General features: G+C 42.9%; 2 protein-coding genes across 2 annotated transcripts in view; one reads left to right on the top strand and one right to left on the bottom strand.

Annotated features, from left to right (window-relative positions):
• aspscr1 (ASPSCR1 tether for SLC2A4, UBX domain containing) overlaps positions 1 to 1,756 on the bottom strand; it is a 337,421-nt gene extending 335,665 nt beyond the window's left edge. Inside the window, exon 1 of the mRNA XM_072558780.1 lies at positions 1,643 to 1,756. The gene's annotated coding sequence lies outside the window, so the exon portion shown is untranslated. The remainder of the gene's footprint in view (positions 1 to 1,642) is intronic.
• Positions 1,620 to 2,533, top strand: LOC140464085 (myeloid-associated differentiation marker-like protein 2). The gene has a single exon (XM_072558782.1). The coding sequence runs from the start codon at positions 1,622 to 1,624 to the stop codon at positions 2,531 to 2,533; it is 912 nt and encodes a 303-aa protein (XP_072414883.1). The 5' UTR covers positions 1,620 to 1,621.
• The last annotated feature ends 11,761 nt before the right edge of the window (positions 2,534 to 14,294 follow it).

Genomic DNA, 14,294 nt, shown 5'->3' with positions numbered 1-14,294 from the left:
CGCCACGTGCATATAATTAATCAACCAATAACCATTGATTAACATTAGTCTTTTAGTTTGTTTAAACCTCCCCCACTTCCAAGACTTCCCCCTTAATTGCTGGTCTGCCAATCCATCATAAAAAGCTCATCCCCATAAGTAAGTTCCTGCATGGTCTCAAACTTACCTTTGTACCAGCCTCTCAGCTCGACCTTCTGGGAACAGATGGCAAGTATGTCAGTCACTTTTATTTCCCCACAGGAACCCTGTGTCCACCTGTACCCACCCTTTCCAAGAAGTATCAACTGGGATTAGAATGCTAACTCTCTCTCTTTCTCACACTCTTTCCATAGATGCTGCCAGAACTGCTGAGTTTCTCCAGCACTCTCTGACTTTTATTTTTGATCTCCAGCACTATGCAGTTTCTTGCGTTTTTGTTTTGAAATGGAAAACACGGGTTGCATCAATCACACTTTCAGCAGGGGTGCAGATGGAATTAAAACAGTGAGGTTGGGGAATGCTCCGATGCACCAAGGGCTGCAGGGTCTGTTACTGTTGTGTGTGGACTGCCCTTGCTCACTAACTGACAGCTCTATTAATAGCGATACGGTCAAATACCAGCACTAGGACAAGCGGCAGCTGCGGCAATATCACCACCTTCCAAAATTAGCTGCATTTTCATTCCACTCAGACACTTGGTTGTCCAAGAGGAGAGCTGCAGCTGGAGGGGGGGAGGAAAAAGCTGCAGGCGGTAGAAGCTGATGAGGGTAAAAGCTAGTGGGGTAAAATGTGCTGGGTATAAACTGGTGCCAGTTAATCATGCTGGGTAAAAGGTGGTGGCAGTAATTGTTCCGCGGAGGAGTTAGTGTGGCAGTAAAAGGGCAGTGGGGGGTAACAAATGCTGAGACAGTGAAAGTGCAGTGGGGGGGTAATAAGGACTAGGGCAGTAAAATGTGGTGGGTGTAACAGGTGCTGGGGTTAAAAACTAGTGGAGCAGTAATAGCTGGTGGGGGTAAAAAGGGGTAGAAGACAGTGGGGGTTAAAGGCGGTGGGAGGGGTTAAAAGGTGGTGTGGGGGGTTAAAGGCAGTGGAGGGGGTAAGAGGCAGGGGGAAGGCGGTGGGGGTACAAGGCAGTGGGAGTTAAAGACTGGGCGGTACAAGGCAGTGGGAGTTAAAGACAGTGGGGGGTAAAAGGCAGTGGGAGTTAAAGACAGTGGGGGTAAAAGGTGGAGGGGGTTAAAGACAGTGGGGGGTAAAAGCGGGGGGGGTGTATAAAAGGCGGTTGGAGTTAAAGGCAGTGGGGGGATAAAAGGCGGTGGGGGTAAAAGGCGGTGGGGGTAAAAGGCGGTGGGGGTAAAAGGCAGTTGGGGGGGGGGTAAAAGCCAGGTGGGGGTAAAAGCCGGGTGGGGGTAAAAGCCGGGTGGGGGGGGGGTAAAGGCAGTTGGGGGGGGGGCGTTAAAGCCAGTTTGGGTGAAAGCCAGGTGGGGGTTAAAAGCAGTTGGGGGGGGTAAAAGCCAGGTGGGGGTAAAAGGCAGTTGGGGGGTAAAAGGCGTTGGGGGTTAAAGGCAGTTGGGGGGGGTAAAAGGCAGTGGGGGGGGTAAAAGGCAGTGGGGGGGGTAAAAGGCAGTGGGGGTAAAGGCTGATGGAGGCACAAGGCCCGTACCTGAACTGCTCGGCCCTACTGTCTCCCCTGGGTGTACTCCGCTCACTGCAGATCCTGTTCGGCTGTGTCACCCTGAGCCTAGTTGCCCACGATGGGGGTTACGGGGAGGCGTACGGCTACTTCTGTATGTTCGCCTGGGCCTGGTGCCTGGCGCTGAGCGGCCTGATCGTCTCCCTGGAGCTTTCCCGGCTGCAGGGCTGCCTCGGGCTGTCCTGGGAGAACTTCACCATCTCGTTCGCGATGCTGGCCGTGCTGATGGAGCTCACCGCCTCCAGCGTCTACCCGGTCTACTTCGTGCAGCTGGAGTGCGGGGAGGGGGCGGCGGGGAGCTGCGAGTCCCGCGGCTTCAGGATCTCGGCCAGCGCCTTCTCGGCTCTCACCTGCATCGCGTACGGGGCCGAGGTGCACCTGAGCCGGGCCAGGCCGGGGCACATCGGCGCCTACATGGCTACCACCCCGGGGCTCCTCAAAGTGGTCCAGGCGTACGTGGCTTGCATCATCTTCGGGGCACTAGCCAACGGCAGCGAGTACAGCCGCTACCCGGCCACCCAGTGGTGTGTGGCCGTCTACTCCATCTGCTTCACCCTCACCTCCCTGGTCATCGGTCTCAATGTGTCTGGACAGACCGGGGCTCTCAGGTGCCCCTTCGACAGGCTAGTGGTCCTCTATACCTTCCTGGCCACTCTGCTGTACCTCAGCGCCGCCGTGGTCTGGCCCATCTTCTGCTTTGACAGTAAGTACGGCTCGGTGGAGAGACCGGCCTCTTGCTCTCTGGGAGACTGCCCCTGGGACAGCCAACTCATCGTCACCATCTTCACCTTCATCAACCTCATCCTGTACCTGGTCGACCTGATTTACTCGCAGAGACTCCGCTACATCCCGGAGCCTTGAAGGAACACCCCTCTCTCTGCAAAAATGCAACAAAAATATTTGACTCACACAAAAAAAAAGCTTTAACTGAGAGCTGTTCTGTAAAGTCTTTGCGGATCAAGAAAAATAAAATTGGGATTTGACACTACACCTCAATTGAGAAATTGCACCTCACGTGGTGATGTCTGAAACATTAAACGCTTTATCGGTGATGACTTGGAAACCTTCTCAGAATGTTTACTGGACCGTGTTTATTCTAGACAGTGCCAAACTTGTGAAGAAGGGTCACTGGTCCTGAAACGTTGACTCTGATTGCTCTCTCCACAGAAGCTGCCAGACCTGCTGAGCTCTTCCAGCGATTTATTTTTGTTTTGTTTGTGACAGCACTTGTATTTATCACAGCTTTTGTTTTTGGTTTGTGGAGGGGCGGGATAACAAGGCAAATGCTCCTCCGGTCTTTAAAAAAAATTATTGCACACAGGTATAGTCACAGAAGTAAGGCTAAACAAGCGAGCGTTAGCCCGTGCGGCCTGTAGGAATTCCCGGCCAGCTAATTATTTCTTGCCAGTCTTTCCGTATAACCCACATCGCCATGTCCTTCCGTCTGAGTCTTCTTTGTGTTTATTCAGCTTCTATTTAAATCCTCTGTCATTCACGTCAACCACATGGTGTGGCTGCACATTCCCATCAATGTCGGTGTAAAGATCTTTCTCCCAAATCCCCTTCATTGGTTCATTGCTGACTCAAGTTTAACTTCCCCCAACACCAACTGTCTTAGCCAAATCCTAACCATTCACTGGACCATAAGAACTACCCTACCAGATTCTTTCATAATCTTGAAGACATCTACCAGAACAACCTCCATCTTCTTTCTACAAAAAAAGCCTTACTTATTCAATGTTTCCTAATGGGTATAAACTCTCAGTTCTACTATCATTCTTGTAGATTTTCTTTCAAAGCTTCTGTGTCTTTTTCTATAATCATGGAGACTAGAATTGTTTGCAGTACTCCACCTGTGCTCTGATCCATGTTTGATACAAGCTCAACCTTACTTCCCTGTTTTTCAGTGTTATCCCTTGGAAATTAACCCTAGGCATCTGATTACATTTTTTTTGCTCTTATTAAACTGTATCGATACCTTTAATTATGGCAGCACATTTGTGGTGTACCAAAATAACAACGTTAATATTAATTCAGGTTGTGACACCTTTTAGATAGAGGGAGGTCATTTGAACTGTCAGTCCTGTGCTGACCCTATACAAGGCTGCTCTAAGTCTATCTCACACATTGTGGCCTCCATTTGTTTGCAGTTCTTTAAAGTGAAGCAGTAATGATGTTCTTATTCTGACATGTTATAGGTATATCACTTATCTTTGACTGACTTGCTTTTTGTATTCAGAATGTTGCAGAATACTCACTGGAGTAACAGTGATCAGTATATGTATACACCTGTATGCCAGGTAAAACACAGCATTCTTGCAAGCAAGAGCTTACTTGTCACTTAACAGAATTCTACACTTTAAACAAAAAGCCACATCACTAGCAGCTGCTAATTGTGTACAGAAGTAGCTTGTTTTACCTCATAAAAGTAAATCTCTGGCTGTTCTGCTTCACAATGCTGCTTTGTATGTATATCTCAAGATTTAAATCCAATGTTTAAATGATGTAGATATTCTTTGGGAAAAGTGGAGAATGCAGGTCACTTGTTTTTGATCAGCTTGAATTTCAGCAAGGGGATGTGATAAAGGGACACTCTCTTTGTTTTATTTCAGTGGAATCAGCACATTTAACCAGTGCACTGGGGAGAATGAGATAGAAATGCATGTCCAATCAGGCCTGAATAAAGCATCTGCTGAAGTATTCTCTTCTGTATGACTGGAAACCAAATGTTAAAAGCTACTGTGTCATTTTTTTAGGCAGAATAAGGCTTCTGCATTTAAATGTATAAACACTGACAGATTTAGTGCCTTGTAATCTGAACTGGAATCAAAGTATCTTTATGAAATAACAAGTAGTTTAGCTGATATCATAATATTGTTACAGAGTCTCACTCAAGAACAATTAAGAGTACAGATTGTGTAATGTCATTTGGAAGCATAAACATTGCAATTGAAATTAATAAATTTATCCTCCAATATAAATGTAATATGTTTAGATACTGTACCTTGTAACAAAAATAAATGCTACATATTTCCTCATGCTTGTATCTGATATTTTGTCAGACACTAGGAAACCTGGTTTATCCTGTTGCATTGAAAGTAAAACAGGACAGGTCCAACAGTAACGATGTGGGGAGGATGGAAGAGTTGTTATTTTGAGTGTGTACTGTTGAAGGAAGGTTGGTTAGCTGAGATGGCTGGATTGTAAGGCAGAGTGATGACAATGGTATGGGTTCAGTTCCTGCACTGGCTGTGGTCACTGGCTGCCTTCTTGACCTTGCCCCTTATCTGATGTGCTGACCTTCAGGTTAAACTCGCCACCAATCATCGCACTCTGTAGTGGGAGAGAGCTGACTTCTATGACCTTTGCCTTTGCATCACCAGAACAGAAACTCCATTCAAAACAGGTATAACAAAAACAGAAAAACAGAAGCAGAAAATGTTCAAAACAAGATGAAATGTGGGGTCTTCTTTTATTTCTGTCATACATTGCTGAAAAGTGGTAAACCAGTTGTCTAAGAAGGAAATCACTTGCCTTATCACATTTTCAGGATGACCCAGGTGTATCACAACCAACAGGTCTCTGACCTGGAATCTCTGCAAGTGCATCTGCAAATATGACACTTTTTATTTTACACAATAAGGTTTCACAAATAGAATTCATATTTTGATTTTCATTGATAAATCTTGCCCAGGGGACACCATGGGAACATCTCTGCTACTACCTTGAGTAAATGCCACAGGTTCTAATGTCCAACTATTCAGGGGTGTACATGTATATGGGTAGTCTCTTGGTATAAGGCTGACATTTGCTCATGGTAAGAATCTCTTTGCAGGGTCTTTTAACTTGTGCACTGCAGTTGCCACATGATTCAGACTGATCAAGAAATTCTCCCACTTTTGATGCTTGCCATAGGGAAGATTTACAGATTGATAGCATGGCCCCATGATTATTTTTGACATGATGCACTTACCATGGCCATCACATCCAGAGGTGGGACTTGAACCTAGAATTTCTGGCCCAAAGATTTGGATACGACAACTGCATCACAAAACTTTCTTTGCAGTAGACATAGCCTTGCTCAATTATGTATTCTAAAACATGCACCACCTTTGATAATGCAGTACTTTCAGTACTGTACCGATGTGTAAGTCTAGATTTATGTGCTCAAGTCTTGGATAGATTTTATATCCATAACTTTGTATTTCAAAATCAAAATAATTAATTGCATCAAGCTGACATAGAACTGTATTCCTGTTATAGTGAATTTACAGTCATAGAGTTGTAAAGCGTGGAAACAAACCCTTCGGTCCAAGTCGCCCATGCTGATCAGATATTTTAAATTAATCCATTTCCACTTGTCAGCATTTGGTTCATATCCCTCTAAGCTCTTCCTATTCATATACCCACCCAGCCTTTTAAATGTTGTAATTGTACCAGCCTCCACTTCATCTGGCAGCTCATTCCATACATGCAACACCCTCTGCATGAAAATGTTGCCTCTTAGGTCCCTTTTAAACCTAAGCCCTCTGGTTTTGCACTCCCTTATCCTGGGGAAAAGACCTTGACTGTTCATCCTATCCATGCCCCTCGTGACACCCCTCAGCCTCCGACACTTCAGGCTATTCAGGCCCACTCCATAGCTTAAACCCTCCAACCCTGCCAACATCCTTGTAAATCTTTTCTGCACCCTTTCAAGTTTCACAATGCTGCTTCCTATAGCAGAGAGACCAGAATTGAATGCAGCATTACAAAAGTGGTCTAATCAATGTCCTCTACAGCCGCAACATGACTCCCTAACTCCTTTACTCAGTGCAGTGACCAATGAAGGCAAACATGCCAAATGGCGTCTTCATCATCCTGTCTACCTGCAACTCCACTTCTATGAACTTGCACCCCAAGGTCTGTTTATTCGGCAACACTCTCAGGACTTTACCATTTACTGTATAATTCCTGCCCTGACTTGCCTTTCCAAAATGCAACACCTCACATTTATCCTTGGTCCACTGGCCCATCTGATCAAGGACCTGTTGTATTCTCAGGTAACCCTCTTCACTGTCCACTACACCTCCAATTCTGGTGTCATCTGCAAACTTACTAACCATACCTCATGTATTCATATCCAAATCATTTACATAAATAACAAAAGCGGTGGACCCAGCATCGATCCTTGTGGCACATCACTGATCACAAGCCTTCACCACCACCTTCTGTCTCCTACCTTCAAGTTAATTTTGTATCTAAATAGCTAGTTCTTCCTGTATTCCATGAGATCTAATCTTTCTAACCAGTCTACCATGCAGAACCTTGTAAAATACCTTATTTAAGTCCATATAGACAAAGTCCACTGCTCTGCCTTCATCAATCTTTGTCACTTCTTCTTCCTTATTATAATTAAAAAATGTATTAAACAGCATAATGATTTATTGATCAGAGGAAGCCACCTATTCAGATGAATTTTTTATATTATGTTTCTATACTAATTGATTCTTTTATTGCAACTTTTTAAAATAGGATACTTTCAGTTTCACTCAGTCATTTATTTCATAAGGTATCTTTTTTAATGAATATATTTTAGTTTACAGAAAGGACCAAATGCACCACACTTCAGGCAACCTGGACTTGCATCAAGCTTAATTACTGCTGCTCAAGTGTAGCATGTGTCAGTGCAGACTAATACACTGTCTGTTCCAGTGGAAATCCATGTCTGACTGTAATCCCCAACAAAACACATCTTCCACCCGGACAGTATTTTCCATTCGCACTGTCTATTTTCATTTCAGTTTCTTCCAATTGTCAATATCCTCCCTTCAGGTGCTAATTTCCCCATTGCCTATTTTTCACAATCCATAAGGAATCTTTCAAAGACCCATCTGTAGCAGTCTCAGGAGTGGATTCGCTTGGATGGCTGTTTTGTGATGCAGAATGATGCCAATAGTATGGGTTCAATTCTTGCACTATCTGAGGTTACCATGAAGGACTGTCCTTCTTAACCTCTCCCCTCACCTGAGACATTCTCCTTAGGTTAAAACCACGACCAGTTTTCTCTTTCTGTAATGAGAGAGCAGTCTTATTGTGCAGAACAACTATAGTAACTTTACTATGTATGTCATAATGGAAGTGAGCCAAGTCAAACATCAGAGATTCCCAAAGGTAGACTGTATGTTTTACACTTACAACTTACTTGGTCTTATCTATTATATTGTTATAAATCTGTTATATAAGGCTGAAGATAACAGGAACTGATTAAAGACTTAATATTGGGCTGTTATGTGAATGGAATTACATTGAGTCAGTCAGGTCTGCTAGGAGTTAAAATTGCAGGAAAACAGTAGCTGCTGACTGTACCAGATTAGGCTTACATTTGGACAAAATATTTGAGATTACTCATGTGCATGGATAACTGCAAAATTGGCATTTGACCAAAACCTTCGGGATTGATCACGTGCACAGAAAATTCCGAATAAAGCACATACTTGGCACAGAGACTTGTGTATAAAGAGCCTGAAAAATCATTTTGTTCAGGATAACTTCAAAAATTAACGTTGCAAGAAGTACCCTACATCAGGAGGCATGGTGATGATGTCGAGCAGAGTTTAAGCCTGGTCAGCTGTGAACTCTCCCGGGTATTAATGTTTGGGTTTAGTTACAGAAATCTGGATAATGAAAGACAGTGATTGAGATACCTCTTGTAGTTAAAGTGTGTGTATTTGTTTAAGTATTTAATAAATTAATTGTGTTTTATATGTCTCTAAGTGTTTCTGCTGTGTCTTTGGTCTATGTGTGTACTGTTGTCTCTCAGTGATGGGCAACTAATCAGTCAATGACTTTTTATGTATTAGATGGGATTAGAATAGTTTGCACTCAGAAGGCACGGTCACAATAACAACTTTATTTATAAAGCACTTTTGATGCTGCAAAATGTCCCAAGATGTCAAGGAAGCATTTTCAAACAAAATGTGACACTAATCCATGTAATGATCTGGGTCACTTGACTGAAAGCTTGTTCAGAGAGATAGGATTTAATGAGATCCGAGATTCTTCAGTTGCCTGTTTGTCACCAACATTGTATTTTAAAATGCAAATTCTATTTAACTATTAAGCACAATGTAAAAGTATATCCTGCACATTTTAAACTGAATCTATCAGCAAAGTCTAGATTTTGAAGCAATGTAAAATTAGTATACAGATTCCTTTCAATATAGAGGGATTAAAGAATATCCTTATAGATGCTACTATCCAGTCAGTCTGTCTCCAACATGACCTCCTCCTTTCCCCATTGAAAAATGCCATGTTATCTTTGCTACAAAACATTTTATAAAGTAAGAAAGATGCAAATTTAAATATTTGTCTTGCCGACATCATGATTCAATAGAACTTTTGCAGATGAGTTTCCAAATCTCAACTATTATGTTAATATTATATTAACTTCCCCTATGGCCTAGCTAATTCAATTGTTTATTGTAAGGGTGTATGAAGTTAAAAATCACACAACACCAGGTTATAGTCCAACAGGTTTATTTGGAAGCTCTAGCTTTCGGAGTGCTGCTCCTTCATCAGGTGGTTGTCACAATCATCTGATGAAGGAGCAGCGCTCCAAAAGCTAGGACTTCCAAATAAACCTGTTGGACTATAATCTGGTGTTGTGTGATTTTTAACTTATTGTAAGGGATTGTTTTAATTATGAGACAGAGTTTGTGACTGACAAGTATTGAACTCGCTGTAGGATACTTATCTATAGACCCAGTCCTCATTATCCATGAGTGATAGGGCCACAGACCTCCTGTGGAGAATAAAAGAAATAAGAAGACCACTCCTGTATACCATGAAGGACCAGATGATTGGATTATCAAGGACATTAGAGAAAGAAAAAAATGCAGAGTCTGAGACTGGCTTCATGAGTGCATGGATAAAGAGGATTAAGTAAGTATATGTCATACAATCACAAATGAAGGGCTAAATTCCTGATGAAAGGTTTATGCCTGAAATGTCAATCCTCCTGCTCCTCCGATGCTGCCTGACCTGCTGTGCTTTTCCAGCACCCCACTCTCGACTGTGATCTCCAGCATCTGCAGTCCTCGCTTTCTTCCAATCATAAACAATGTCCATCATCATCATCTTTGAAGAATTAGCCGCATAGTCTTCCCTTTTAACATATCAAAAATCACCTATCAAAATGATAACTCTGTCTCTCTCTCCACAGATGCTGCCAGATTCTTTATGTTTCTCCAGTACTCTTTGTTTTTATTTCAGATTTCCAGCATCAAACAGCGCTTTGATTTATTTTGGTTCTATTCCTCCATGCTTTCCACACAGCTCTGTAAATTTCTCCTTTTTAAGTATGGACACATTTCCATTTCTCTTTGAAAGTTATTATTGAATCTGTTTCTGCCATCCTTTTGGCTGGGCATTCCAGATTGTAATAAACCATTACATAGAAAAAAAACTGAAATCACAGGAGGTGCAAAGGTTGCCCATTTACTTCCTCGCTCCTCACTATCCAAGGTCCCAGGCACACCTTGCAGGTGAAGCAACGGTTTACCTACACTTCACTCAATTTAGTCTATTGTATTCAATGTTCACAATGTCATCTGCTCTACACTGGGTAGATGAAACACGGACTGAGTAATCACTTTGCAGAGCACCTAACCCTGTTTGTAAAAATGTTCCCAAGTTTCCAGTTGCCTGCCACTCCCACTTCAACACACCGCCATGTTCCCAGACATCATTCCTGTCTCTGGCCTGCTGCAGTGTTCCATCAAAGCTTAATGCAAGCTGGAGGGACAACACCTCATCTTCTGTCCAGGTATCTTACAACTTTCAGGATTAAATACCAAGTTTAACAATTCCAGAGTATGAAAACCTTCCTCCATTTTTGTTACCCACCCCCAGACCCTGTTCTATATGGGTTGTTCCCAGCACAACCAACCCATGTTCAACTATTCACACTTTCCTTTAGCATTAGTTCAGCATGCAAGTCTCTCATAGCTGACTATCAACAATCCCTTAGTCTGCTTCTTTACCTTCTCTCCTTTTCTGGGCTCCACTTATGCAAATCACACCTACCCCAAACCCATTCCCCGTCAGTAGCACAAATACCACTATTTCCTAGCCGTTTTCAGTTTTGACAAACAGTTATCGACTCAAAATGTTAATTCTGATTTTCTCTCCACTGATGCTGCTGGACCTGCTGAGTTTCTCCAACACTTTGTTTTTGCTTCTGCTTTTCAGGTTCTGCAATTCTTTATTTTAGGCGAAAGTGAGGACTGCAGATGCTGGAGATTAGAGTCAAGAGAGTGGTGCTGGAAAAGTACAGCAGGTCAGGCAGCATCCAAGGAGCGGGAGAATTGACATTTCGGGCAAAAGCCCTTCATCAGGAATTCTTTGTTTTGGCAACTTATTGTCTCTCTGGGTTGCTTTTGCCATTTGTCATAAATCTATCTCCTCTACTGCCAGTTTTTTGTTATTTAATTAATCATAGTAATTCACGATTGGAAACTGGATATCAATCTCCTCTGCTCCAAGGAGAACAATCCCAGTTTTGCTAGTCCGTTACTTAAATAGACAAGTTTAAACCACAATTTCTATTCAGAATTTTCCTCCAAAATTGAACAATAATATCATCCTTGAAGAATTTACACGTGTGAGCAATACTATAATGGACGGCACGGTGGCACAGTGGTTAGCACTACTGCCTCACAGCGCCAGAGACTCAGGTTCAATTCCTACCTCAGGCAACTGTCTGTGTGGAGTTTGCACATTCTCCCCATGTCTGCGTGGGTGTGCTCTGGTTTCCTCCCATATCCAAAAATGTGCAGCTTAGGTGAATTGGCCATGCTAAATTGCCCATAGTGTTAGGTGTAGGGGAATGGGTCTGGGTGGGTTGCTCTTCGGGGGGTCGGTGTGGACTTGTTGGGCCAAGGGGCCTGTATCCACACTGTAGGTAATCTAATCTCTAATCTAAAACAATCAGCAAACATAAAATGCAGGAGAAACTGAGCAGGTCTGGCAGCATCTGTGGAGATAGGAGCAGAGTTAATGTTATAGTCTTCTTCAGAATCAAAAGTTTAACAGTTTAAAATTAATCCTTCTTCTTGAGTTCTCTGCTCAAAGTTACAGCACCACAATCACCAGAATAAAATATTGGATTATGCATTTTGATAGGAAGAATAAAGGAGATAAACATTATATAAAGAGGGGAAAACTGCAGAAATCCACAGAACAGAAAGATTTAAGGTTCCTCATAACTCACAAAAAGCTAGCATCCAAATTCAGCAGTTAGTAGGGAAGGCAAATGGAACATTGGCCTTTATTTCAATAGTGATCGAGAATAAAAGTAGGGAAGTTTTGCTAAAATGTTACAAAGCACTAGTCAAACCACAGCTGGATTACTGTGAACTATTTTGGATCTCTTATATACAAAGCTGTAATGCATCCTGATGGTATGCTTTCTATGGTGCATCTATAAAAATTGATAAGAGTTGTAGTGGCTATGCCGAATTTCCTTAGTCCTCTGGAAAGTAGAAGCATTGGTGTCCAACCTTATTGAAACAGACTCTTTGGGGACTTGACAGTGTAGATGTGGAAAGGTTGTTTCCCCTTGTAGCCGAGTTGAGGACATAATCTCAGATTAAGGGGTCACACACTTAAAACAAAGGTGATGAGGAATTTCTTCTCATGAATCTGTAGAATTTGTTACTGTAGAGGGCTGTGGAGGCCGAGTCATTAAGAACATTTAAGGCTGACAGAGACAGATTTTTAATAATTAAGGGAATCAAGGATTACGGAGAAAGGCAAGTAAGTGGAATTGTGGATTATCAGATCAGGCATGATCTCATCGAAGGCAGAGCAGACTCACTGGCTGAATGGTCTGTTTTGGTCTTATGATTTTATAGAAATTTGTCCACCAAAAGGATGTAGCTCCTGTTCCTCTGGGATGTTAGTCTGCTTCACACTGGCCATCCAGTGAACTGACTCAAAGTGCTTACTGTTTTTCTCTCCAGGAATGCTGCCAGATCTGCAGTGTCTCTCCAGCACTCTGAGAACAGCTATGTTTGGATTAAATGGTGGAGCTGGCTCAGGGGGGCTAAATTTCCTACCCCTGCTCCTTGTTCATATGAAGGAGGTTTATAAGTGATTTTCAATCTATATTAATTAGATTTTAAACAAAAATACTCATGACTTGTCCGTGGGAAATCATGTCTCATGAATTTGATTGAGTTTTTTGAAAAAGTAACAAAGATGAGGGCAGAGCAGTGAATGTGATCTATCTGGACTTCAGTAAGGCATTCAACAAGGTTCCTCAAGGTAGACTAGTTATCAAAGTTAGATCTCACGGAATACATGTGGTGCCACTGTTTAAGAAGGGTGGGAAGGACAAGCCAGGGAAGTGTACACCAGCGAGCCTGACGTCGGTGGTGGGCAAGTTATTGGAGGGAATCCTGAGGGACAGGATGTACATGTATTTGGAAAGGCAAGGATTGATTAGGGATAGTAAACATGGCTTTGTGCGTGGGAAATCATGTCTCACAAACTTGATTGAGTTTCTTGAAGAAGTAACAAAGAGGATTGATGAGGGCAGAGCATTAGATGTGATTTATATGGACTTCAGTAAGGCACTCAATAAGGTTCCCCATATGAGACTGGTTAGCAAGGTTAGGTTAGATTAGATTAGATTCCCTACAGTGTGGAAACAGACCCTTCGGTCCAAGACCAGACCGACCCTCCAAAGAGATCTCCATAAGGTCACCCCTCAGCCTCCGACGCTCCAGGGAAAACAGCCCCAGCCTATTCAGCCTCTCCCTGTAGCTCAGATCCTCCAACCCTGGCAACATCCTTGTAAATCTTTTCTGAACCCTTTCAAGTTTCACAACATCTTTCCGATAGGAAGGAGACCAGACTTGCATGCAATATTCCAACAGTGGCCTAATCAATGTCCTGTACAGCCTCAACATGACCTCCCAACTCTTGTGCTCAATACTCTGACCAATAAAGGAAAGCATACCAAACGCCTTCTTCACTATCCTATCTACCTGCAGCTCCACTTTCAAGGAGCTATGAACCAGCACTCCAAGGTCTCTTTGTTCAGCATCATTCCCCAGGACCTTACCATTAAGTGTATAAGTCCTGCTAAGATTTGCTTTCCCAAAATGCAGCACCTCACATTTATCTGAATTAAACTCTATCTGCCACTTCTCAGCCCATTGGCCTATCTGGTCCAGATCCTGTTGTAATCTGAGGTAACCCTCTTTGCTGTCCACTACACCTCCAATTTTGGTGTCATCTACAAACTTACTAACTGTACCTCTTATGCTCGCATCCAAATCGTTTATGTAAATGACAAAAAGTAGAGGGCCCAGCACCGATCCTTGTGGTGCTCCACTGATCACAGGCCTCCAGTCTGAAAAACAACCCTCCACCACCACCTTCTGTCTTCTACCTTTGAGCCAGCTCTGTATCCAAATGGCTGGTTCTCCCTGTATTCCATGACATCTAACCTTGCTAATCAGTCTCCCATGGGGAACCTTGTCGAATGCCTTACTGAAGTCCATATAGATCACATCTACTGCTCTGCCCTCATCAATCTTCTTTGTTACTTCTCCAAAAAACTCAGTCAAGTTTG

The sequence above is a fragment of the Chiloscyllium punctatum genome, chromosome 39, assembly GCF_047496795.1.
Source record: "Chiloscyllium punctatum isolate Juve2018m chromosome 39, sChiPun1.3, whole genome shotgun sequence".
Classification (NCBI taxonomy): domain Eukaryota; kingdom Metazoa; phylum Chordata; class Chondrichthyes; order Orectolobiformes; family Hemiscylliidae; genus Chiloscyllium; species Chiloscyllium punctatum.
Note: the sequence above shows the minus strand (reverse complement) of the source record. Positions and strands in the feature narration are given on the sequence as shown.

Excerpts from the sequence above, each read along its gene's own strand:
- LOC140464085 (XM_072558782.1), top strand. The coding sequence starts at position 1,622 with ATGGAGGCACAAGGCCCGTACCTGAACTGCTCGGCCCTACTGTCTCCC.